We start from the raw sequence: 26,390 nt of genomic DNA, 5'->3' as shown, positions 1-26,390 counted from the left end.
CTGCCACCCCAGACTGGTCAACCAGTGACTGATTTTGTGTATGAGTAGAACTTTCTCAGGTTCTCAGAAGATCTTTCACACACTGGTTTTCCTACAGGCACATGAGTTTCTCCTAACATTTGATTGTCGACGTTTGTGCATTCTTTTTTGAACTGAGAGTGCAACACACTGTTTCCTCCTCAGCATTTTCCGAATCTGATTATTATGCCTCTGAGGGTCTTTCCCATCCTTAACCCACTTACTCAGCACATACTTCTTCAGTGCACATTTACGACACATTTGAACACTGCCCATAATTATTCTACATCCATCACACTGTAACTAAACGATGTACAGTCACTGTCTTAAGTGGGACACTAACAATTGCTTATCTGGTTTATCTAGCCTAATTACTCTCCTGGCCTTCTTGATGGATTCATTAACTTCAGTAAAAATCATTGCTATGATGGCATCATGATCCTGTGTCCATACTAACATTGTTGATAAGGTCAGGCCTGTTTGTAACTACAAGATCTAAAATATTTCCACTGCCCGTGAGATGTTTAATTCATTGTTCAAGACACTTTTTGGGAAATCAGTCCAAACGTACTTCACAAGTCTGTCTGTCCACAGATTTCCCAGTCTATACTCTGTACATGGAAGTTGCCTCCAACTAATACTGCATAATCAGCATATTTCTGTACTACTGAGCATAGACTTTCCTTGCATGATTCTACAGCTGTCAAGGCGGAATCAGGTGGCCGGTAAAAACTCCAATAATTAACTTGCGTCCACTAAGGCTTGCTACTTGTGTCCTGATAACTTCATAATCAGACCCAATTTTGATCTCATTAGATAATATTTCTGTCAACAGTAATGAATATTGATATATGTGTTCCATGCCTTTCTAAATATTTTGGAACTTGCTACTTTGGGTTTCTGCCAGCTCTTAGTCCTGAGTAGAATTTGAGCATTACAACTTTACTAGAAGAAAAATCCTTCATGCTCATAAAAATAAGACTAATAATCCTATTTTAAAACACTGGAAAATATAGCACATTAATGAAAATGCAAAGAAACTAAGGAACCACTCTTCACATACAGTAGTGTTTCGTACACAATTTCATAATGCCAATGTAAAGAATAGTTAATATGCAAGTTTCTAGCAGCTTTCCAATTTATCGCATGTAATAAATAACACATATTCAGTACCTCATGGCCAACATTACTTACAATGATAGTTGTTTAAATTGTAGCTCATGATATCAGCAAAAAGGTCAGGAGTTGTTTGTTTAAATGTGATCTTCTGCCCTGGAAACAGAACCCACATTTACTTTTTAACAACTCATAAATACATTTCTAGCACATATGCATCACTCTCCTAAATATTTGCTGACATTTACATTTATACAAACTGTTATCAATTTGAAAAACACACAAAATTTAGTGGCAAAATTAAATAAAAGGGTAAAAGATTAACATGTTAAGTTTTGTGGGTTATCTGAACTATAACATTGCCAGGTCCCTTCATGCATAAGGACATATTCAAAAATAAGAAGCCAATACAAGCATGCAGCTATTCATTCATGAAACTTAGCTGTGAATTATAACCTTTTGTGCTCATTGAGCAAGTTTTTCTACTGCCATTTATCCATATTGCGTTAGTTTGTTTTATCAATCTTTTCGTCTCTTGCCAACAAAGAATTTCATTACAACTGCAACTCAGTATTTCAGTTCCATTTATTCCTTAATCCATTTAGTCTTTTGTTTGTCTTTCACTCCTAGTATTTCCCTACACAGATTTCTCAATTGCTTTATCAGCATTCCTCGGCTTTCACACGATTTTTGGATTATAAGTCCACGCGTCATTCATCAACTATGTTCCGCAGACTCCCTTACGGAGAACCTTCGGGGATGTGGAATGAGTCAAGGTATACATTTACACAAGACAAAAATATCATACAAGAGCACTTCAACAAGAAAGGCCTCTGAAGCATTGGGGATACTGAGAAAGTGTCCATGCAGTTGCTGGCCACACTGTTGTGATTGGTGCTTCCCCCACTCCAATACAGGCACATACAAGCAATGCCGAGACACTGAGCCTTCACTTCGCAGCCATAAGAAAATGGAGTTCCCATTGGCCACTACCACCACATGCCAGGTTTGTGCAGTTACTTAGGTTTTGAACACAAAAGACATTGAACCAACTGAATTTTATCACCAACTGACAGAAGTGTTTGGAAAGTCACGCATGATGAACATCAGAAACATTCACAAGTGGTATAGACTTTACCACTGGTCACACTGAAATTGACGGCGAACAAAGGAGTGGGAGACAATCTATTTCTGATGAGACAGCCAGGAAGACTGAGCAATACATTTTGGTTCCTGAGGTTTGCTGAAGTACCATTAGCAGGATTTTAATGGAAAAGTTCAAAATCGGAAGGTGCACAAGATGGATACTGTGAATGCAAACAGAAGACTACAAACAGCAACAAGATGCTTCTCATAATAAGAGTCTTCACTGCCACACAGTCAAAAAGGACTACTTTTTCGACTATATTGTGGCCAAACAACAATCATTCAAGTGATGAAAGTCCTCTTTGCCCAAGACAAAAAAATTTTTAGAAGCAAAAAAAGCACAGTGTCTATAAAGCAATGGTAACTGTGTTTTTGGTTCGAAAAAGCTATTATTGTTCAACTTTATGTCTGTTGGGACAACAATAAACACTGACAGATGCTGGATAACACTGGAAAAATGTCAAGGCAGGGTACTCGAAACCAGAGCAGAGAATGTTGAGCAAGGGCATAAGCATTCTCCTTGACAACAATCAACCACATGTCACCTGTCAACCCGTCACTCTACTGCAGAGGTTTGAGCGGAACATAATCACCTGCCCAACCAATAGTCTGGACTTGGTGGCCAGTAACTGCCGCCTCTTTCGTAAATACAAAGTACATTTGGTTGGAAGGCAATTCATCTCTGATGATGAGGTGAAAAATGAGGTTTAATACTTTCTCCAGGACTTAGCAGCCAGCTGGAATGTCATACAGACATAAAAGCTGTCACAATACTTACAAAATGCATGAGCGTAATGATAGTTATGCAGTAAAGTAGATAAATGGTCAACCTTCAAAATGTTGCAAATCTTATACAAAAGTAATGGATGTTATATTTCTAAGAAAATAAGAGCACATAACTTTTGGGATTACCCTCAAAGAAACTTAATTTGAATACTGTATAGCTGCAAACTATTGGTATCCTGTTTAATGTTATTTCCACCTATGCCATTTGCCAAAAACATTGCACGTAAAAAGCACCAACAGCAAACTTTTCATTTTTAGCACACTAGAAGCTCAGTTTTGAAAAGTGCACCAGGCCACTGTGGCATAGCGAACGTAACTGGCACCTGGGGCACGACAATTTATTGGCTATTGGTGCTCCCTCCCTTCCCAATCAGCGCATGGAGCACAACAATTTATTAGTGTGCCCCCCCCCCCCCCCCTCCTCCTCCTCGGCACCCAGGGTATGACAATAGTCTACTGGCACTCCCTCCCATCAGAAACACACATAGTAATGTAACTTATAGAACTTACTCTAATCATAATCTTGTTTGTCTTGAAGGCTATTTCATGCTCCTCTGCAAGTGGTGCCTGAGGCATAATACACCTCCTTGCCCCTGTACTTGTACCACTATTGAAATAAGCCCTTCATATATATTGTACATAAAAAAGCACTCCGTCTTCAGGCCACAAGTGGCCCATCGGGACCATCCGACCGCCGTATCATCCTCAGCTGAGGATGCAGATAGGAGGGGCGTGTGGTCAGCACACCGCTCTCCTGGTCGTTATGATGGTATTCTTGACCGAAGCCGCTACTATTCGGTCGAGTAGCTCAATTGACATCACGAGGCTGAGTGCACCCCGAAAAATGGCAACAGTGCGTGGCAGCCTGGATGGTCACCCATCCAATGCTGGCCATGCCCGACAGTGCTTAACTTTGGTGATCTGACGGGAACCGGTGTATCCACTGTGACAAGGCTGTTGCCATATATAATGTACATGAAAGAAAACAAATTCCAAGTTAACCTTCCAGAACCATTTATACTATGTCATGATGTCCCACACGGGTAAATTTAGGTCAATTTCTCTTTTTGGTACATGTAAAATTAGTGAATTGCACAGTCCAACACCAGATATCAAATTTATCAAATAATAATGATGATGATAACAACAATAACTAATCTGTTGGTGAGATCACAAAAACCTTTACTAAAAAGTTGTAGCTCTTCTATGATAGTATTTCAATCACAGTACTAAAATTTGTGTATATTTGGTAATGTGCCCCTTGCTTTATCTTTATAACCATTCAATGAAACCAGGTATATTATCTGAAAGACTTAAGAGTACAACAGCAACAAACATGTATATGAGCAGAAACAAGCAGCTGAGCACTAATTATAGACCCACCTCCCTCCTTCCAGATGGCAATGTACACTAGAATAATGAACCAGCTTTCTGAGGATAACCTATAAAAAAAGCACAGTTTGGCTTCCCTAAAGGTTTCTCTCTGAAGAAAGCAAGATACAATCTCACTAACTCAGTTCTAGTAAAACTAAGTAAGAAAAATTATCCTTTTGGTACTTTCTGTGGTCTTTGCTAGGCCTTCATTTGTGTATCATAAAATCAACTAGGGAAAATAAAGTTGTATGCCTTTAAAAGCATTCTGTATGCATGGATAGAGCCTTGCCTTAACAACAGAATACATTTATAAATCCTAAAATAGAAAATTCATAGTGAGGAAATACTGAATGTGAGGTCCAACAAAGTTTGGCACATGACCTGCTGTATTTATTCACATGCATGATTTATTTACCTGAGACACTGAAGGTTTGTATGAACTAGATTTGCTGGTGTCCACAGTATACTGATAAAGGGCTCAAGGAATCCATACAACGGTCAGGTGAACAATGACACAGGCTTACAACTGGTTCATTGAAAACAGATTAATCTTAAATTAAAAAAGGATAAAAATATTACACACAAGCAGAAACCATTTGACATACAAACAGGTAATAAACTGAGGTGGCACCAGCACATGGATCAATTAATCTTGTCACGGTTGATGGGAGACAGACATCGCACTAAAGCAGTACACAGTTTTGGGCATGGGGACATTTATATCCATATCCGTCTAGCACTACCTTCTAGTAAGAAGCTTTTAAAGTTTGGAGAAAAATACTGTGACCATGGTGTGGATACATATGACGGGCATTCAATAAATAACACAACAATTTTTTTTCTGAAAGCAAGTTGGTATTTTCACGATTCTTTTACATCACATTATTCACCGCTCTTTTGGCTAGAAAACTCCATTTTTCAACATAATCTCTGCTTAATATGACAATCTTACACCACCTTACTGGGAGTACCTGTACGCCCACACGGTACCATTTTGGTGGTCGACATCAGAGCCAATGTCTTTCTGCATCAATAGCCTTTCCATCATCCACATACTGCTTCCTGCAGAGCACATACTTCACTGGGCCAAACAGATTGAATTTGGTGGGTGCGAGATGAGGGCTGGAGGGTGGATGAGGAAGGACAGTCCAGTTAAGTTTTGTGAACTCCTCTCAAGCGTGTAGACTTACATGAAGCCTTGTGTTGTCATGGAGAAGGAGAAGTTCATTTGCATTTTTATGGTAACAAACACACAGAAGGTGTTTCTTCAGTTTCCTGACAGTAGCACAGTACACTTCAGAGTTGATCGTTGCACCCTGAAGACCATCACCGTGACCCTACCGGCTGAGCGTGTAGCTTCGAACTTTTTCTATGGAGGAGAAGTGGTCTGGCACCACTCCATGAATTGCCATCTCATTTCCAGTTTGAAGTTATGAATCCTCATTTCATCACCTGTGACAATGTTCAACAAAAAATTGTCACAATCAGCCTCGTAATGTACCAGCAATTCCACACAGATGGTTCTTAGTTCCCCTTTATGGTGAGGACCCCCGTGGTCACAAACCTTTGAGTGCCCCAACTGTTGCACAAGTGTGTCAGCATTACCAACAGAGATGTCCATTTGAGCAGTGATGTGTTTGGTTGTGATCCACCCATCACCTCAAATGAGTGTGTCCACAAGTTTCAACACTGCCGGATTCACAGTTCTGTGTAGCCGGCCGGCATGCAGGAGATTGGGGAGGCTTGCGCTACATCGCCCAATGACTCGCCGTGCTTTTGTTCGGCAATAGGTCCCTGTAGAAATTCTGCAGGCACCTACAAATAGCTGCAATGCTCTGGTTTTCCGCCAAAAGAAACTCAATTATAGCCCTCTGCTTGGAACACACCTTCATTAGAGACTCCACTTTGAAGACTATGTAGAGTTCTGCAGCTTATTAACTTATTGGAACTTTGCGAGACTATAGGTGCTGAAGCAGCAATATTTCACAATGTCGCACAACAAATTCTGCATTTTTTTCAACCACAATTGTCTGAGGGAAAAAAAGGTGCATTACTTAGCATACGCCCCTCGTAGAAGGCTCAGAGAGGTAAAAAGGGTGGGGTGTGTTTATAGCTGGTACAGTGTATCTGTTTCATGAAAATCAAATCAAATCAACATCTCTGTTCTAAGAATGTCTGAAGTAACTAACTGTATTATCTTATACAACATAGACATTCTGCTGGTATGTACACATTTTTTATTTTGTAGGATGTATGTAAAAAACACTGGTATGCAATATGTCAGTGCCATCTAGGAATTTTATGTTGTCAATTTGTGTGCAGTATTTCATGATTTTGCTGTCATGAGAACAAATGTGATGTTGATATATATCTGTAATAACTTTTTTTCCCATATTTGCCACCCTAACAAAATCACTTTACAAACAAAAATTTCATTAACTCTCAAAGTTGCTTAATTTAAATACTCTTTGCTAGTGAATGTGTATTACCGAATATAAAAGAAGACAGTTTTTGCCCTTTTATTTTTTAAACATTGAAAAAATACTTTAACCACATAATGGTTATGCCAGAGGCTCAGGTTTGCCTGTGTTGCACTTAAGCATCTCTCTCATTGCATTGATCTGTAGACAGGATTGCTAGCGGATTTTCCACTACCATACAGTATAATCTTCTGGGCATCATACTGCTCACATCAAAAAATTATTCATTCTACAGATGAGTACAACAAGCCTTTTCTGGGACCTAGGGATTCTTAGATTTATGTGCTAATACATATACTCCATAATTGTATTTGTGCTAATAACAATAGTGAATTTAGGGTGATATCTGCCATTCGACAACACAAAGCCTGAAGTAACCCGAATATTTAAGAACAAAGTAAAATAATACCAGATTACCCACTCCTACGATTTGTCACCATACCAGGACTCAAGAATGAAAATTTCGCAATATTTTAATATTTGTATTAGATAAATCCTCATTTTGATGGTATAGACAACTGATAGCTGTGTGTATAAAGGTACTTAAGAGCTTTGTTTGAAATGTCAGATAAAAAAAGCAACTGAATAGTGTAGCAGGGAGGAGCAACACACACACACACACACACACACACACACACACAAACACACACAGAGAGAGAGAGAGTAATGTAAGAGTAATTATTAATTACAATTATCATTTTGAATAGAGTTACACTACTCGCAGTTTGCTAACAGTATAGTTTACAGAAATACTTAACAGTGGTAGCTTCAGCCTGTTAATGTATAACTAGACTCATTCCACACTCCTGAAGGCTCCACTTGTTTTAAGATGCAACTCATAAACCACAATGTGTGAATGAATGAACTTTCCATCAGACATTGGGACTTTGAACCAATGTTACCTGTGAAGGATAGCTGCCCACTAATGAAAGTGATGGAAAAAGATCTCCCCATTTCCACAAAAGATACCACTAAAAAAAGTGCCCAGTGGTTTACCAGAAATGTAGTAATAGCAAATCCTCAAAGAAAAGGAGCCCCCTAGATAGGGTACAGCAAAACATCCACCATAATTTAAAGTTCAAATAAAAAACAGACAGATCAAAACAAAGAAACTGTGTTAACATGGATGATTTCTATACAGTGGGAATTTTTGTTCACATCACCACATCACACGCATTGCCGTAGTGGTAAGTTCAAAGTTATATCAAAAGAACATCGAGCATTGAATAGGACAGTGAATACATGAAATTGACATTCAGTTACTGCAATCTGCAATGAGTTCCAAACATGCAGTGGACAGATGAAGAATGTGCTCCCCACTGTGGAATCATTTCTGGTAAACAATTATTCCGTTGTCACCGCCCTGTGTGCTTCATCATGAGGCAGTTCCACACCCGAAAACCATTAGTTTGTGTGTATAAAACTTTAGAGCAAGTGGTGACATGGTTAAAAAGAAATGGGAAGGTCACACAGCATTTAATCTCCAGAAAACATTAATGCAGTAAAGTGTTCATTTCAGCAGTCTCCAAAGCAATCTGCTTGAAAACATGTTCCGAGCTATTCAGTTCTCAGATTGGAGTGTTCTAGGAATTTTTCTACAGGATTAGCAATTTCATCTGCGTAAGATGGTCCTTGTTCAACACTCGTTTGAATGTATGGCAGTCCTTTGAGGTCATGTGTAAACATCCTCTAAAATTTGCCTGAAGATACTGTGGTCCTCTTCAGTGATGAAGGACATTTTCACTTACCTAGATGTGTTTCATCATCATAATTTCTTGAGTACACAATCTTCAATCTTCGTGAACTTTACAAGGGGGGGAAAAAAAAAAATAGTCTGACAGTCAACTTTCAACGATACATTTGCATCATCAACACCTGTTTTGCACCAAGACTCAATACACAGCAGATAGACCAGGTGTTTCACCAAAGAAGAGTCATCATGTAATTTATGGAATTCTGGTTTATTCATCTCAAGACATACATTTGCAACCCATCTGGTTTGCATACAGGAGAGATGTCAAATATTTATAATACAGTTACAATGATTTTTACACTAATAAATAATAGTACTAAAATAAATAACATAACAACATTATAATGATATTTCTTGGGATATGTAACATACTGAATCCAGTTCATCCTGCATGAATTCATAGACAGACTAATAGTATTTCAGTGTCAGTGCCTCCTATAGCTTTCTTTTAACCTTTTAACCGTTCAGTTTGCTAGTTTGGGGTGATCGGTAGGAGGCATAAAATTGTATTTGTTTCTTGTACCGTGTGACATATAGGGATGGTGGATTTAATGATTTAAGTTTTCTAAATAATAGACAATGTGATTCTCTATGATTAACAGTGCACACATTTCGAATTATACTCTTCTGTATTTTTTTTTTGTAGAGTTACCCCAAAAAACAATACCATACTTAATAATGGATTCAAAGTAGCTTGTATACGCTACTTTTTGTGTGTTTATGTCAGCTGCAGTTGATAATATTTGCATCGCAAATGTAAAGCTGCTTTTTTGCTAGGTACTCAACATGTGCCTGCCAGTTCAAATTTTTATCCAGATTTAATACTACGATTTTGACTGCGTCAACTTCTTCTTCATTTTGAATGTTATGAATAATCTTAATCTGCTCACATTTTGACTGTTTGGTGTTGAATTAAATCATGTGAGTCTTAGATACATTCAGGTTCAACTCATTTAGCTGAAAACAAGTTTCTAAGGTACTGAGAATAGTGATCACATATTTGGGAACTTTATCCAAATCCTGATTTTTGGGGATTTTTTAAGTTTTTCCCTATTTAAAGAATGCTAACTTTTTGCTTCCTGTTTTATAAGTAGGATTTAAGCCACTGTGGGGCACTGCCCCTAATGCCATACTTTTCTACATCTACATCTACATACATACTCCGCAATCCACCATACGGTGCATGGCGGAGGGTACCTCATACCACAACTAGCATCTTCTGTCCCTGTTCCACTCCCAAACAGAACGAGGGAAAAATGACTGCCTATATGCCTCTGTACAAGCCCTATCTCTCTTATCTTATCTTTGTGGTCTTTCCATGAAATAAAAGTTGGCGGCAGTAAAATTGTACTGCAGTCAGCCTCAAATGCTGGTTCTCTAAATTTCCTCAGTAGCGATTCACGAAAAGAATGCTTCCTTTCCTCCAGAGACTCCCAGCCGAGTTCCTGAAGCATTTCCGTAACACTCGTGTGATGATCAAACCTACCAGTAACAAATCTAGCAGCCCACCTCTGAATTGCTTCTATGTCCTCCCTCAATCCGACCTGATAGGGATACCAAATGCTTGAGCAGTACTCAAGAATAGGTCGTTTTGGTGTTTTATAAGCAGTCTCCTTTACAGATGAACCACATCTTCCCAAAATTCTTGACTGTGTCAAGCGCTACACTACTAATGGAGTATTCAAACATTACAGGATTCTTTTTCCTATTCATCTGCATTAATTTACATTTATCTATATTTCGAGTTAGCTGCCATTCTTTACACCAATCACAAATCCTGTCCAAGTCATCTTGTATCCTCCTACAATCACTCAACGGCAACACTTTCCCGTACACCACAGCATCATCAGCAAACAGCCACACATTGCTATCTACCCTATCCAAAAGATCATTTATGTAGATAGAAAACAACAGTGGAACTACCACACTTCCCTGGGCACTCCAGATGATACCCTCACCTCCGATGAACACTCACCATCGTGGACAACGTACTGGGTTCTATTACTTAAGAAGTCTTTGAGCCACTCACATATCTGGGAACCAATCCCATATGCTCATATCTTAGTTGGGAGACTGCAGTGGGGCACCGAGTCAAACACTTTCCGGAAGTCAAGGAATATGGCATCCGTCTGATACCCTTCATCCATGGTTCGCAAGATAGCATGAGAAAAAAGGGCGAGTTGCGTTTCGCAGGAGCGATGCTTTTTAAAGCTGTGCTGATGCATGGACAGCAACTTCTCTGTCTCAAGGAAATTCATTACATTCGAACTTAGAATATGTTCAAGAATCCTGCAACAAACCAATGTTAATGATATTGGTCTGTAATTTTGAGGATCCGTCCTTCTACCCTTCTTACATACAGGCATCACCTGCGCTTTTTTCCAGTTGCTTGGGACTTTACGTTGGGCAAGAGATTCGCGATAAATGCAAGCTGAGGAGCCAATGCAGTGGAGTACTCTCTGTAAAACCGAATTGGAATCCCATCAGGGCCTGGTGATTTATTTATTTTCAACACATTCAGCTGCTTCACAACCCCAGGGATGCCTATCACACAAAGATTGTTGAGGTTTATAGAATATTTTGCAGCAAAGTTTTGGATTTGAGCAACAGCAACTTTTTCAAATGTTTTAGGCATGACTGGGAGAATTGAGACAGGGCAATTATTTCCTATGATAGTGCTTTGGCTTCAGAGTACTTTAGTACCTCTGGGAAACAGCCCTCTTCAAAACATTGATATTTTATTTGAGCTAGTGGTTTTGCAATTTTGTTGTGTATTGGTTTAATAATTTTTGTGCGTATTCTAGCCCAACCTACAAAGTATTTGTTTTTCAATGCTAGGATTGCATTTTCTACGTCCTTAAGAGAAACTTTTAGAAACTTTATAAGGTGTTTAGAGTTCTCATTTAGGACAAAGGGATTTACTTTGTTGAGATAATCTGCTACATTTACATCAGACTCTGCAGCATTTATAAATAATTCATTAAAGCACACTGGTATTTGAGCTGGACTTACGATAGTGTTTCCCTCAATGTTAATTTTTGAAATTCTTTGGTTACAACCTTTAACACCTAACTCAGATGTAACGACTGACCACAGAGTCTTTGTCTTATTTTTACAGTTTAAAATTGGCCTGTTATTTACCAACTGCTGCCTTGACAACTCTTTGAAATACAATTTATAGTGTCTAACACATTCAATGAAATCAGCATCTTTATTGTATATTAATTCTCTCTGCAAATTTTTTCACTGTCATCATCACTACTTATCAGTTTCCCTAATTTTTTATAACCTGGCTAGTGTGTGTGAAATATTGTCTAAGCTATTCAGATGTAGACCATCTTGGCAAAACACTTTACGCTTAGAAATTTGTTGGGATCAATGGAAACAACTCCTTGTTTATTGTATTGTTCTTTAATATTGCTGTTTATTCTTTGCACATAGCTCTCACTCACCAATCTCCTGTACACCATGCCACTGATTAGTATTCTGTGTCATGTACAAGCTTCTGGTCATAAGGTTCCTTGTATGGTTTACAATTTCTTCTTCACTCAGATTTCTCTCCAAGATGTTTCCTGGTGCATTACTTCTTCACACTGTGATGTCCTCTAGCAAGCACAATCACTACATGTCCTTTAGCAAGCACAATCACGAGACCCTACACTCTGTACGACGCATCTTAAGGCTGATGTGTTCGAACATTGGCCAAGGACTTTCCCAGCCATAAGAAATGCCACAAGGGAAGAAACTGATCTCATTCCTCGAGAAATGTTCGTCACAGTGATCTCCAAAGTTCTAGTGTACCACTTGAGTGACACATTGTTTAAAAAATAAAAGATATAGACACACACACATATATATCATTTCCAGTTTTATGCAAATATATATAATTCAGTAAATTCAAACTTTGTAGCTGATGTTTAAGTTTGAAAGAGTTTACTTACTGATACAACATGACGAAATAAATGTAGCAAATAAATATGACGTCTACAAACTGACTTATTTTACAAACTTCTTACTTTTGTATCCAATCACAGTCATATTCCTCCACTGAGGAATATACAGCTTAAAAATGTTTATAAATCTTACATCTTACAACTGATTTCATCTTTATAATGTACCATGGTAGATTTGTTATACAGCTTTATCCATTGGTAGGAAAGACTGCAAGATTTTACTTCTGGTTTTTCTTGGAATGTGAAACCCTTCCATAAATCTAGTATTATGTTTATGAACTGAGCTGTTTGTAGCTTATACTGTAATACTACATTATACATCATGTTTTTGAAGCTGCAAGTAGGAAAACTTGAGCTGCCAAATATTTTAAAAAGGTTAGTACAATGTGTGTTTATTTTACTTCTTGTTGTGACTTTTATTGCTTGTTTTTGAAGCTTGAATCTGCTAAAAAGATTTGGAGAATTTTTCCCCTAAAGAAGAATACCATATATTAGAATTTTAACGAATGTGTGCAAAATTTATGGTGACTGTGTGCTCATCCTACTTCAACTAATAATCAATAGTCTTACCTAGAAAATCTGTTTCTTACTGCATTCAATTTATTGTTTCTCTCATACAGTTTCAGTCTAGTTTTTGGATAACATAAAAGTTAACATTCTCCGTCTCTTCAGTTCTGAATGATAATTTATTAGAAATTATCCACCTGTGAAGATGCTACGTTAGCAACTGTCTGCTGTTCTTGACATTTTGCAGTGATCATGCCATTACCACATTTCCTAATGATATTTTTATGGCACAGTACATAGTATTTGAGGCAACATGGTTATTCCTAAGATAATGCCTTGCACAAAACATATTTAAAGTATTTTAGCATAAGATAAATACTTGTTAATTTTTAAATCTTTTGAACATCCTGAAATATTAACTTTTTGGACAAAGACGGCCACGTTGGATACAAGCCATGAATTGTTTATACCTATTACTTCTAGTTCAAACAGTTTCTTTGATGAGATGCCATGATCAACTGCCTTTGATAAATCTTAGAACATATGATTGGTTGGTCTTCCCAGTACAATGTCTCAATTTGATTTGTAAAGTTTACAATTGCATCATCTGTGCTTTTACCTCTTCTGAGTCCATACTAGAATTTATAGAGAATGTTTCTAATACTTGTTCTGCTGACTATGGTTTAAGGAAACGAAACATCTAAGATCACCAGTCTCCTTTCCACATCCCATGAGGGAATCAGTGTAGCCATCTACTTTTCTCTAGGGTAAATCATATGTGCAAGAATGAGGTCTTCTGAATGTTTGCGTTGAATGTACTTGAGATGGAATGAGAGCACCAGGGCAATATTCACCTAGTGGGGCGTGGAAAACCCCCTAAAATCCACAATGGAGTGCACAAACACCATGAAAATTTACTCACAATTACCTATGATTCCCCAAAATGTACAGTCCATTAAAAATAAAGTACACCAGCTTGAAGTTTAATTACAGTCTTTGAACCACAGAGCAGTATTCATTACAGAGCACAGGTGTAAAGTGATGAATTACAACATATAATTTTACTGTCATATGAATGTGTAAGTTGCTGCAGTACAGCCACATTAAAGGGCAGGGGATTATGTATTTATATCAGAGATGGCACACATTTTAAAGCTAGAGAAGATCTGACCAAAATTAGTGTAGATAAACATTTTGATTTGGCAGCTGTTTAACGAACAAAGCCAAACATCTATAAAAAGTTAATCATTCTGTGTGTTTACTATCCTGGTAGCTGAGTGATCAGTGCAAAGGAATGTCATAGCTAACGGCCTGGGTTCGATTCCCAGCTGGGTTGGAGATTCTCTCCACTCATAGATTGGGTGTTGTGTTGTCCTTATCATCATCATTTCATACCCATCAACATGCAAGTCACTGAAGTGGCATCAACTCGAAAGATTTGGACCAGGTAAACGGTCTACCCCATGGGAGGCCCTAGCCACAGGGCATTTCCATTTTTACTACCCACTTAGTGGTAATGTGAACACTTTAATGAATTAACTGAAGTTTTGGAAAGACTCTCGGCCCTCAAAACTAACATAACACATGGAGACATGAATATTAACACAGTTTTGAGGGAGAGATTACTAATAACTTCCAAAACATTTTGAGCACTTTTGGTGTGGCCTTAATGGTAAACGCTGCTATGAGAGTATCAAAAAGTTCAGCATCAATTTTAGGTAGTGTACTTATATTGACAGAGAAAACTGTAAAGTATTTATAAGAGATCTGGCCTTTTGCATCATTACTGTCAGGCAATAAAGCTAAAGAATGGCTTAGTAACACTCACAAAAATGTAGCCTAAAAGGATTTTCTCTGAGCTTAAGGTACATATTTTTTCAAGGGCAATGGCAAACCGTATCTGGGATTAAAAGTATATGGAAAACACCATAGGTGCCAAGTTCTCTAAATTCTCCACATTGTTGATATCGGTTTTTGAGGAGTCATTTCAAAAGTAGTCGTTTCTACTGCAGCGTCTCAGGTGAAGTACACAGATAACTGTAGGTATCAGAAAGTCCTTCTAGATGCTCTGGTTTCTCAGTTCTTTGCATAAGCTGTTTGCTAATTCATAGTTCCCAAATCACTAACACAGGTATAAAAAAATGCATAGGAAGTTACTGCTTGCTGCTAAAACTCATTCAGTGATAAATTAATATATAACACAGAGAATAAAGTGAATGTAGTGTGGGATGCTATAACACAAGAAACTTGAAAACACAGACAAGTTTGATAACAATAAATCAAAGATAGGGTAGAATAATAGTGTTTTCTTAGGAATTAGCAAATTTTGTAAATACTCATTTCTCTAATAGTGCAGAGTATGTGCAGCAAAATCTTCATAAAATACCTGTAGCACCCACAGTGATTTACACAGCAAGCACAATGATTATATTTTCCACTACAGAGCTTGAAGTTAGGAAGATGAGGTAACATTCCGGTACCATACATGGGTGATATTAAATACTGACATCACACATAAAACACTAACTGTCATCAGTTTTCAAAACCTGTTAAGATCCAACAATTCATACTGTGTGAATGACAAACCAACCTGATTAGGTAACAATCTCCAATTTGATGAAAGATAAATATCAGTATGGAGTATGATTATCTGACCACCACAGTGTATGACTCATAGTGATACCATAAAAACTATCTTACTCAGCAACCTAATCACATTAAGAGGATCAAAGGCTGTTATATCCAGACAATATTACACAGCAAAGAATAAAGTTATCAGAATTTGAGGGAGTAGAGTATACAATGCTTTAAACTAATTAAAATACCAACGAGCTTAGTTCAAAACCGTTGCCCTCAAGTTAACTAAAAATGTGAAAATAAATGGTGCACCAAATAAGAAAAAAGGTTACTTGCCAAACTGTATACAAAAGTGGTAACAAACCTATGTAGGACTTACAGTACAGATCTCTATGGTGTCGCAAATGCCATCCTGACAAAAAAAATTGACATTATTGTTGTCCCTCTTACCTTTCTGATAAATAATACTTCTATGATTGGAAAATTTCCTGAGGTCCTAAAGGTTAATATATTTTATCCCTATTTATAACAAAGGGGGATAAAAACAGACCACGCAGTTACTGTCCACTACCCCCATACCTCTAATACCCAAAGTAACAGAATGTTGCATTACATTACAACTTTGAAGTTATTTTGAAATCTGCTTTCCTCCTTGCTCTTTGGTTTTAGGTCAGGTTTGTCTACAGTAAATGTAGTAGAAACTCTTGTAACAGATATTCGTTCACTTGTGCCTTACTACTATATCCAAACCAAGCATTTTACGCTGTGTCACACAAAATACTCAAATAATACTAGGTCTAAAACTTTGCTTCTACCATTTTTTCTCAATGTTCGGGGCATTATTCATATGATTGGAAGTGCTGGTCAGCCAGACTGTATGCCACTGAACGAAAAAGGTGGTAGTCAGAGAGAGCAACACTTGGAGAATACGGCAGGAGGGATAGGACTTCTCATTTCAATGTTTCCATGTATCAATATAATAGAAGGAAACATTCCACGTGGGAAAAATTATATATAAAAACAAAGATGAGGTGACTTACCGAACGAAAGCGCTGGCAGGTCGATAGACACACAAACAAACACAAACATACACACAAAATTTGAGCTTTCGCAACAAACTGTTGCCTCATCAGGAAAGAGGGAAGGAGAGGGGAAGACGAAAGGAAGTGGGTTTTAAGGGAGAGGGTAAGGAGTCATTCCAATCCCGGGAGCGGAAAGACTTACCTTTGGGGGAAAAAAGGACAGGTATACACTCGCACACACGCACATATCCATCCACACATACAGCCACAAGCAGATATATTTGAAGACCACAAATATGTCTGCTTGTGGCTGTATGTGTGGATGGATATGTGCATGTGTGCGAGTGTATACCTGTCCTTTTTTCCCCCAAAGGTAAGTCTTTCCGCTCCCGGGATTGGAATGACTCCTTACCCTCTCCCTTAAAACCCACTTCCTTTCGTCTTCCCCTCTCCTTCCCTCTTTCCTGATGAGGCAACAGTTTGTTGCGAAAGCTCGAATTTTGTGTGTATGTTTGTGTTTGTTTGTGTGTCTATCGACCTGCCAGCGCTTTTGTTCGGTAAGTCACCTCATCTTTGTTTTTATATATAATGTTTCCATGTATATTTTGACATGTTTTGCGACATGGGTTCGAGCACTGACCTGCTGCGAAATTACCTTTAAATGTCTATCACTGTATTGTGGCTGATTGTGTTTCAGTGCTGGGCTCAAACACATCAATTGCTTTCGATAATGATGACCTGTGACTGCCTTCACCTGTTGTAGTTGCTACGAAAATGTTCCGTCTTCCACCGTCATGCTTGTCTTTGACATCAAAATCACCGTTCTTAAGGCGTTCTCTGCACATTCTTCCACTAATAGTTCCCTCACCATTGGTCTTACCCAGCATTTTAAGAGCCACAGCCTCAGATTTCTTCATGTTAAAGCAGAAAATTAAAACTTCCCTCAAAGGCAAGGAATGGGTACTTAAGTTGACGTACTTAATCAAGAATAACCTTATTATGCAATCACAAATTGACTAATATTTTTATGGCATCATGTTTACAGATGCCTACGCTTACGGTATTACACCTATGACCAACCACCTGAACCCCACTTGCCGCTACTGCCGTCTATTGCAAAACAGCGGAAGCAAAGTTGTAGACCTAATAATAATGAACGGATACTTATCAGACTATACTTGACTAACAGAACTCAGGTGGTCATGGTAAACAATCATCAATCAAATATCCCAAGAGCTGATAGAGGCATGCCACAAGGCTCAATACTTTGAGTGGTAGAACCTTCCCTTTCCTAGTGTGCATGAATGATTTGCCCACTTCCTTGCCTCACAGGTCCACAACATATACTGATGGCACTATCCTGATTACTGAGGATAATGAAGCGGTGAAGATGAGGAAAAAGGAAGCAATGCATCAAGTCTGCCATACTACTCCACAATGACTAGGTTATTCTAAACAATAGCAAGACAAGCTATGTATGTCTTCTTGTATAAGCTAAATGAAAAAGTGAATGAGTGACTTTGTTGGACTTCTCAGAATCAATCTGAATCCTGTAATGAAACTGGTCTGACTTCATCATGTTCAATGTACCAAGTGTAATTTCCGATACAGGATTTTTTCACACACTGTGATACCCTTTTTTAATTGTCATAAATTTTGCATATATTTCTTCTAAAAAAAGTCCTCATTATTTTGATGAATGTAAATGTCAGAGATTTGTAAGCATGGAGAAATTTAATAATCTTTGACCAATGTGTTGCTACCTCTGTATTTAACAATCTATTGACTATCAGTGGGTAAAGTATAACAATGAAAGTAATCAATTATTGATGACATAATATAAACAGGAAGAGAAAAAAATCTACTCTCCACGTGGCGGCAGGAGAACAAGCACACAACAGGATTTACTTTCACAAGCTTTTGGAGCCAGTGGCTCCTTCTTCTGGCAGAAGAGTTGAAGAGGAAGGAAGAGAGTGAAGGAAAAGGTCTGGAAAGTTTAGGAAAAGGGGCAAAGTTCAGAAAAATCACCTGGGACACTCTGTCAGGGGAGACTTACCGGACAGGACAAGAAGGAAGACATTGTTGGGGACTGCAACGAACGAGATTTGAAAAGCCGAGAGCTTAAAGGTGGAAGACGGGGTAATATGCAAGACAGAGATTACTACTAAAACATTGTGCATGAGTTAATAAGAGTGAAAACATTATGCAAGAGTTAATAAGAGTGAAAACTGTTATTTAGACAGTGTTTACATAACAGCTGGTATATGACGTGTTGTTCCCTTTGATAGTGGGTAAAGTAAGTTGGTTGCTGGTGAGTAGTTTATGGGGAGAGGTCATGTATGGCCATGTATGGTCAACATTAGGTGCATGTTACCCATGCAGTGAATTGCACAACAACGGGGACAGTGAAATGTTTAATAACAGGGACCTAAGTGTAATACTGAGAGATGAAAATTTTCATTTGCAGAACCTGACTTTGTTGAGAAAGACTGTGTAATGGAGAGATATGAACAACCGTGACATGGTAGTAGCGAGATAGCCAATTTAAAACAATTAATGCTAGATATAGGCTGGTAGTTAAAACTGAACAATCAAAAGATGGACCATAATAATAGACAACTGAATTAAAAATTAGATCAAATAACTACTAAATGGAACACAGCTGAGATACGGGTGAATGTTCTTGATACACTAGTGGAGGAATTTGATTGGAGCCTTACTAAACATTAAACAGATGAACTTGCCAGTGATAGTCAGAGAAATAAAAGTGCCATTGATGATCTACATTTGAAAATCACTGCTGTCAATGAAAATCTAGACAGAAATATTAACATTGTTGAGGAAAACATGAATGTGAAGCTAGTTACTATTACAAGTAGCCTAGAACAGAAAGTAAAACAGGTAGATGAGAAAGTTGAACTACACATGTATTCATCAAAAATTACATGAACAACTTAAAAAGTAATTTTCCTGACCTACCTAAGAAAAAAGGAACCCTCAATGTAGACACTGTCTATAGAAACTTAATTATTAATACTGGTGTGATTACTAGCACTGCCTACGGGGGTGCTCCGCTGCTCGAGCACCCACATAAATAATGATATAGGTGCAGCACACCCACAAGATTATTAGTTTGACAAAAACAAAGTGAAACCAACATTTCGCACTTTCTAACATCTAAAATATAATTGTTTGTTTCAAAAGTGTGCAATGGCAACAAAGCAATACAGTCCCTCCTTTCCAGCCTGTTTCTGACCAAGTAAAAGGCAGTCCCCACACTACCAATGGAAATATATTGTGATTAGAATCATGTCTTTATGGCTTGGTTTGATGTTTCCTTACAAATGAAATGTAACAATATGCCCACTCCATCAACAATATTTTTTAAATAACTACTTGCTGACATTGAGCACTAACAAAGAATAAAATGAAACACAAGGAAGCGGTTGTGACCAACTACCTCAGTATTGTAGCTTTTTTTCCTGATCTTGTAATCAGACAGAGCAGCATGGTTTATGATTTCAGTGAAGTTACCTTCATGTAATCTGGATTGTTATCATTTCGTTTGTTCTCCAAGCCAGAATGGCTTAGATTGTAGACGGGTTCTCATTTTCAGAAGAAATGGATGTTGCCATATTAATAGTATGAAGAAAGAGGGCTTACTGAATGGATGTGTGGAAACAAAGCTCTTCCACGGGTAAAAATTTTCACAATTTTTAAACACTGCACAAGAACTGGACATGCATGGAAAGCTGCAACACAATACTGAATATTGCTTCTTTATATGCTTTTGAAATCAAACAGTACATTTGCCAGCCACTATTGGTAAATTCGTTGTATGTTTGTTGTCATGATCACAGGTAGATACTACTGACACTGAACATAGTGACAGCATGTTCAGTCAAAAAATAAGGGACCCAAGAATGTGCCTTCTGCCAGTTCCTGTAGTACACGAGCAACAAATGAATAATAGGTAATTATTTTAAAAAATATCAAGACCAACTTGAACACATTTACCAGGTTTCATCATCAGTATGCACCCACAGAAATTTTGGGAAGTCGGCACCCACGCATATGATGTGGTGGTGTAGTACTCCAATGAAAAACTTTTCTAATGAAGGTAGCATGCATCCTGAAGATTTTACGCAGCACTGTAAAGCTGATTTTGTGCCAAACATTACCAATTGCATGATGAAGTCAGAGGGTGAAGCATTGTCATGAGCAAACCAAAAATTTTGTAGTGACGTTTCATCTGCAGCTCTAGAAAAAAAATTTTTTTAGAGAAATTTTGGTTGGAAACAGAGAAGGCATGAATCAAAAGTGAATTTTTGAATGGACCAAGGTACAGGGAGGAGAGAGACACTATAAAACAATTTTGTAGGAAACAGATATGCAAATTAGCACACACTAGTGAGCCTTTTGATGAACTGAAAATGATTGATGCTGTAAGACGTAGATTACCAGCTGAAGTTCAGTGAGATCAAGTTAATGGATGCATGACAACATTGAACATGAAGTAGAAATTAATTTAGTAGATTTTTATGAACTGGCAGAAAACAATACCTTATCAGAACATGTAACTGAAGTATGTACTGAATTTGGGATCAGTCAATTTTAGGAGGAACCAGGTAAGTCAAAAGCACACACTGTGTTAAATGAAAGTGACTCATGAATCGGGATATGAAAATGATGCTATGTTTCAGTGTGACTTGAAAGGTAATAATTTTTGTAGTGATGTTTGTGTCAGTAAATGTCATGATGTTGATTATGATAATGATGACCTTGTGGGGAAATGTGAGCAAGAGAAGTATTTTGTATGTTTCAAGGAAGAAGTTGAGGTATGTCAATAAGGAGAAGAATGATTTTCATGATATAGTGTAGTAGAAATACCCAAAGACATAGTTAAGAAAATGAGCTATTCTAATGATAGCGTAAAAGCCAATGAGTTCCTGAGTTTAATTTCCAACGAAAAGTTATGTCCCAATGGCAAAGATACTTCAGTTTTTGGCTGACTAGTGAAGATGTGTTCTTTTATAGCTTTTGGTTACAAAGTGAGGCAGTTCAGAATGGTGAAAATTTTAGCAAAAATCTTAATCTATGTATATTCAACTTTGTGTCCAAACTGGTGGCACAGAATTGCTTATGATATCTGTAAACAACTAAAAAGTAGGTAAATGAGTGAAGATCACTGTCACTCAAATGAAATTTCTTGGATGAGTGACATTCTAGGTGTGGATAGTACTAGTAATGATTTTTCTGTTAGTATGATGAAATTTTGTAATCCAGATAAGACCAGTAAAAGTAAAATACAAAACATTGGTGACAGTTACAAAGAAACTGGAGATGGTTTCTTACATGTAAATATTAACCACAGTGATCATTGTGGAATTTGTAATGTTGTTGTTGTTGTGGTCTTCAGTCCTGAGACTGGTTTGATGCAGCTCTCCATGCTACTCTATCCTGTGCAAGCTTCTTCATCTCCCAGTACCTACTGCAACCTATATCCTTCTGAATCTGCTTAGTGTATTCATCTCTTGGACTCCCTCTACGATTTTTACCCTCCACGCTGCCCTCCAATGCTAAATTTGTGATCCCTTGATGCCTCAGAACATTTCCTACCAACCGCTCCCTTCTTCTTGTCAAGTTGTGCCACAAACTCCTCTTCTCCCCAATTCTATTCAATATCTCCTCATTAGTTATGCGATCTACCCATCTAATCTTCAGCATTCTTCTGTAGCACCACATTTCGAAAGCTTCTATTCTCTTCTTGTCCATTTTGAAAGCTTCTATTCTCTTCTTGTCCAAACTATTTATCGTCCATGTTTCACTTCCGTACATGGCTACACTCCATACAAATACTTTCAGAAACGGCTTCCTGAACTTAAATCTATACTCGATGTTAACAAATTTCTCTTCTTCAGAAATGCTGTCCTTGCCATTGCCAGTCTACAGTTTATATCCTCTCTACTTCGACCATCATCAGTTATTTTGCTCCCCAAATAGCAAAACTTCTTTACTACTTTAAGTGTCTCATTTCCTAATCTAATTCCCTCAGCATAACCCGACTTAATTTGACTACATTCCATTATCCTCATTTTGCATTAGTTGACATCCATATTATATCCTCCTTTCAAGACACTGTCCATTCCGTTCAGCTGCTCTTCCAAGTCCTTTGCTGTCTCTGACAGAATTACAATGTCATCGGCAAACCTCAATGTTTTTATTTCTTCTCCAGGGATTTTAATTCCTACTCCGAATTTTTCTTTTGTTTCCTTTACTGCTTGCTCAATATTCAGATTGAATGGCATCAAGGGAGGCTACAACCCTGTCTCATTCCCTTCCCAACCACTGCTTCCCTTTCATGCCCCTCGACTCTTATAACTGCCATCTGGTTTCTGTACAAATTGTAAACAGCCTTTCGCTCCCTGTATTTTACCCCTGCCACCTTTAGAATTTGAAAGAGAGTATTCCACTCAACATTGTCAAAAGCTTTCTCTAAGTCTACAAATGCTAGAAATGTAGGTTTGCCTTTCCTTAATCTTTCTTGTAAGATAAGTCGTAGGGTCAGTATTGCCTCGCGTGTTCCAATATTTCTACGGAATCCAAACTGATCTTCCTCGAGGTCAGCTTCTACCAGGTTTTCCAATTGTCTGTAAAGAATTCATGTTAGTATTTTGCAGCTGTGACTTATTAAGCTGATAGTTCGGTAATTTTCACATCTGTCAACACCTGCTTTCTTTGGGGTTGGAATTGTTATATTCTTCTTGAAGTCTGAGGGTATTTCGCCTGTCTCATACAGCTTGCTCACCAGATGGTAGAGTTTTGTCAGGACTGGCTCTCCAGTAGTTCTAATGGAATGTTGTCTACTCCTGGGGCCTTATTTCGATTCAGGTCTTTCAGTGCTCTGACAAACTCTTCACGCAGTATCATATCTCCCATTCCATCTTCATCTACATCCTCTTCCATTTCCATAATATTGTCTTCAAGTACATCGCCCTTGTGTAGACCCTCTATATACTCCTTCCACCTTTCTGCTTTTCCTTCTTTGCTTAGAACTGGGTTTCCATCTGAGCTTTTGATATTCATACAAGTGGTTCTCTTCTCTCCAAAGGTCTGTTTAATTTTCCTGTAGGCAGTATCTATCTTACTCCTAATGAGACAAGCCTCTACATCCTTACATTTGTCCTCTAGCCATCCCTGCTTAGCCATTTTGCACTTCCTGTCGATCTCAATTTTGAGACGTTTGTATTCCTTTTTTCCTGCTTCATTTACTGCATTTTTATGACGTTTGTATTCCTTTTTAGCTGCTTCATTTACTGCATTTTTATATTTTCTCCTTTCATCAATTAAATTCAATATTTCTTCTGTTACCCAAGGATTTCCACTAGCCCTCGACTTTTTACATACTTGATCGTCTGCTACCTTCACTACTTCATCCCTCAGAGCTACCCATTCTTCTTCTACTGTATTTCTTTCCCTGTTTCCTGTCAATTTTTCCCTTATGATCTCCCTGAAACTCTCTACAACCTCTGGGTCTTTCAGTTTATCCATCTCCTTAAATTCCCACCTTTTTGCAGTTTCTTCAGTTATAATCTACAGTTCATAACCAATAGATTGTGGTCAGAGTCCACATCTGCCCCTGGAACTGTCTTACAATTTAAAACCTGGTTTCTAAATCTCTGTCTTACCATTATATAAATTTAACTGACACCTAGTATCTCCAGGATTCTTCCATGTATGCAACCTTCTGTTATGATTCTTGAACCAAGTGTTAGCTATGATTAAGTTATGCTCTGTGCAAAATTCTACCAGATGGCTTCCTCTTTCATTTCTTACCCCCATTCCATATTCACCTAGTATGTTTCCTTTTCTCCCTTTTCCTACTCTCAAATTCCAGTAACCCATGACTATTAAATTTTTGTCTCCATTTACTACCTAAATAATTTCTTTTATCTCGTCATACATTTCATCAATTTCTTCATCATCTGCAGAGGTAGTTGGCATATACACTTGTACTACTGTAGTAGGTGTGGGCTTCATTTCTATCTTGGCCACAATAATGCATTCACTATGCTGTTTGTAGTAGCTTACCCGCACTCCTATTTTTTTTATTTATTATTAAACCTACTCCTGCATTACCCCTATTTGATTTTGCATTTATAACCCTGTATTCACCTGACCAAAAGTCTTGATCCTCCCGCCACCGAACTTCACTAATTCCCACTATATCTAACTTTAACCTATCCACTTCCCTTTTTAAATTTTCTAATCTACCTGCCCGATTAAGGGATCTGACATTCCACGCTCCGATCCGTAGAACGCCAGTTTTCTTTCTCCTGATAACGACATCCTCTTGAGTAGTCCCCGCCCGGAGATCCGAATGGGGGACTATTTTACCTCCGGAATATTTTACCCAAGAGGATAGCATCATCATCTAACCATACAGTGAAGTTGCATGCCCTTAAGAAAAAATTACGGCTGTAGTTTCCCCTTGCTTTCAGCCGTTCGCAGTACCAGCACAGCAAGGCCGTTTTGGTTAGTGTTACAAGGCCAGATCAGTCACTCATCCAGACTGCTGCCCCTGCAACTACTGAAAAGGCTGCTGCCCCTCTTCAGGAACCACACGTTTGTCTGGCCTCTCAACAGATACCCCTCCGTTGTGGTTGCACCTACGGTGCAGCCACCTGTATCACTGAGGCATGCAAGCCTCCCCACCCCAACAGCAAGGTCCATGGTTCATGAGTGGGGTGGGGTGGGTGGGTGGGGGAATAATTGTGTGGATATTGAAACAATAATACAATATCCAAAAGAACAACCGACTCTTTCCCAACTGTGGATTGACACAAACACAAAATGACAAATAACAATAATAATAAAAAAGACCTGTCTCTTCATGGGGAGCAAACACAAACAGTTCTACAATGTCCAGAGGTTTGTCAACTATACCAAGAGATCGGCCAGCTAGAAGAGGCAGCTGACCGTGGCTGTCGAGGCGGCAGCTCTGTATCATTCTGAGAAGTGTGTCGAACTGCCTTTTGCCGGCAGAGCACCGGCTTATAAAGCCTGTTGACAGATGTATCTGCCGGATCTATTTCCAATCACATGCCTGCCGTAGCAGAGTAGCCCCTTGGCTAGCTGCGACCTCTGGTGAAGCTGTTCTGCAGGCTCCTCAAATGGGTTGCGGTCCCTGGCAGCCGCTGGTGGAGACCTGATGGTGTGTTGTGTTGTGACTGCCGGTAAGTCTTTGTTTTGACAACACAGACGACATAGGTTTTCCTGGTGAATATACACCCTGTGATGCAGGCATCCTGTGATGGTTGGACGTAAAGTGAGAGTCCGATGCATTAGGCACTACAATGCCTGAAGTGTGCAGCCACAGTACAAATGAGACATTGTTGGAAGAACTTGTTAACCCTAAAGTAGGATACGCTCTTATCAAAAACTGGAATTAAGATCTTTACTTTGGGAATACAGTGATGTCTTTAGTAATGTGCCAGGAAGAGTAAAAGGTTACCCGTGTACTTTATAAGGGAAACTGCATGAACCACTTTTTATGAGCCCGTGAAGTGTACCAATTGGCACAACACCAGCAGTAGAGAAAGTATTACAGAAAATGAAAGTATGTAGTGGTACTCATGAAGCTGTACCCGAGGCAGGC

General features: G+C 38.4%; 1 protein-coding gene across 1 annotated transcript in view; it reads right to left on the bottom strand.

Annotated features, from left to right (window-relative positions):
* Window positions 1-26,390, bottom strand: part of LOC126425138 (speckle-type POZ protein-like) — a 264,849-nt gene that overhangs the window by 32,661 nt on the left and 205,798 nt on the right. The window contains exon 2 of the mRNA XM_050088081.1: window positions 1,213-1,290. Coding sequence (XP_049944038.1) covers window positions 1,213-1,240 — 28 coding nt within the window. The 5' untranslated portion in view covers window positions 1,241-1,290. The remainder of the gene's footprint in view (window positions 1-1,212; window positions 1,291-26,390) is intronic.

The sequence above is a fragment of the Schistocerca serialis genome, chromosome 10, assembly GCF_023864345.2.
Source record: "Schistocerca serialis cubense isolate TAMUIC-IGC-003099 chromosome 10, iqSchSeri2.2, whole genome shotgun sequence".
Taxonomy (NCBI): Eukaryota; Metazoa; Arthropoda; class Insecta; order Orthoptera; family Acrididae; genus Schistocerca; species Schistocerca serialis.
Note: the sequence above shows the minus strand (reverse complement) of the source record. Positions and strands in the feature narration are given on the sequence as shown.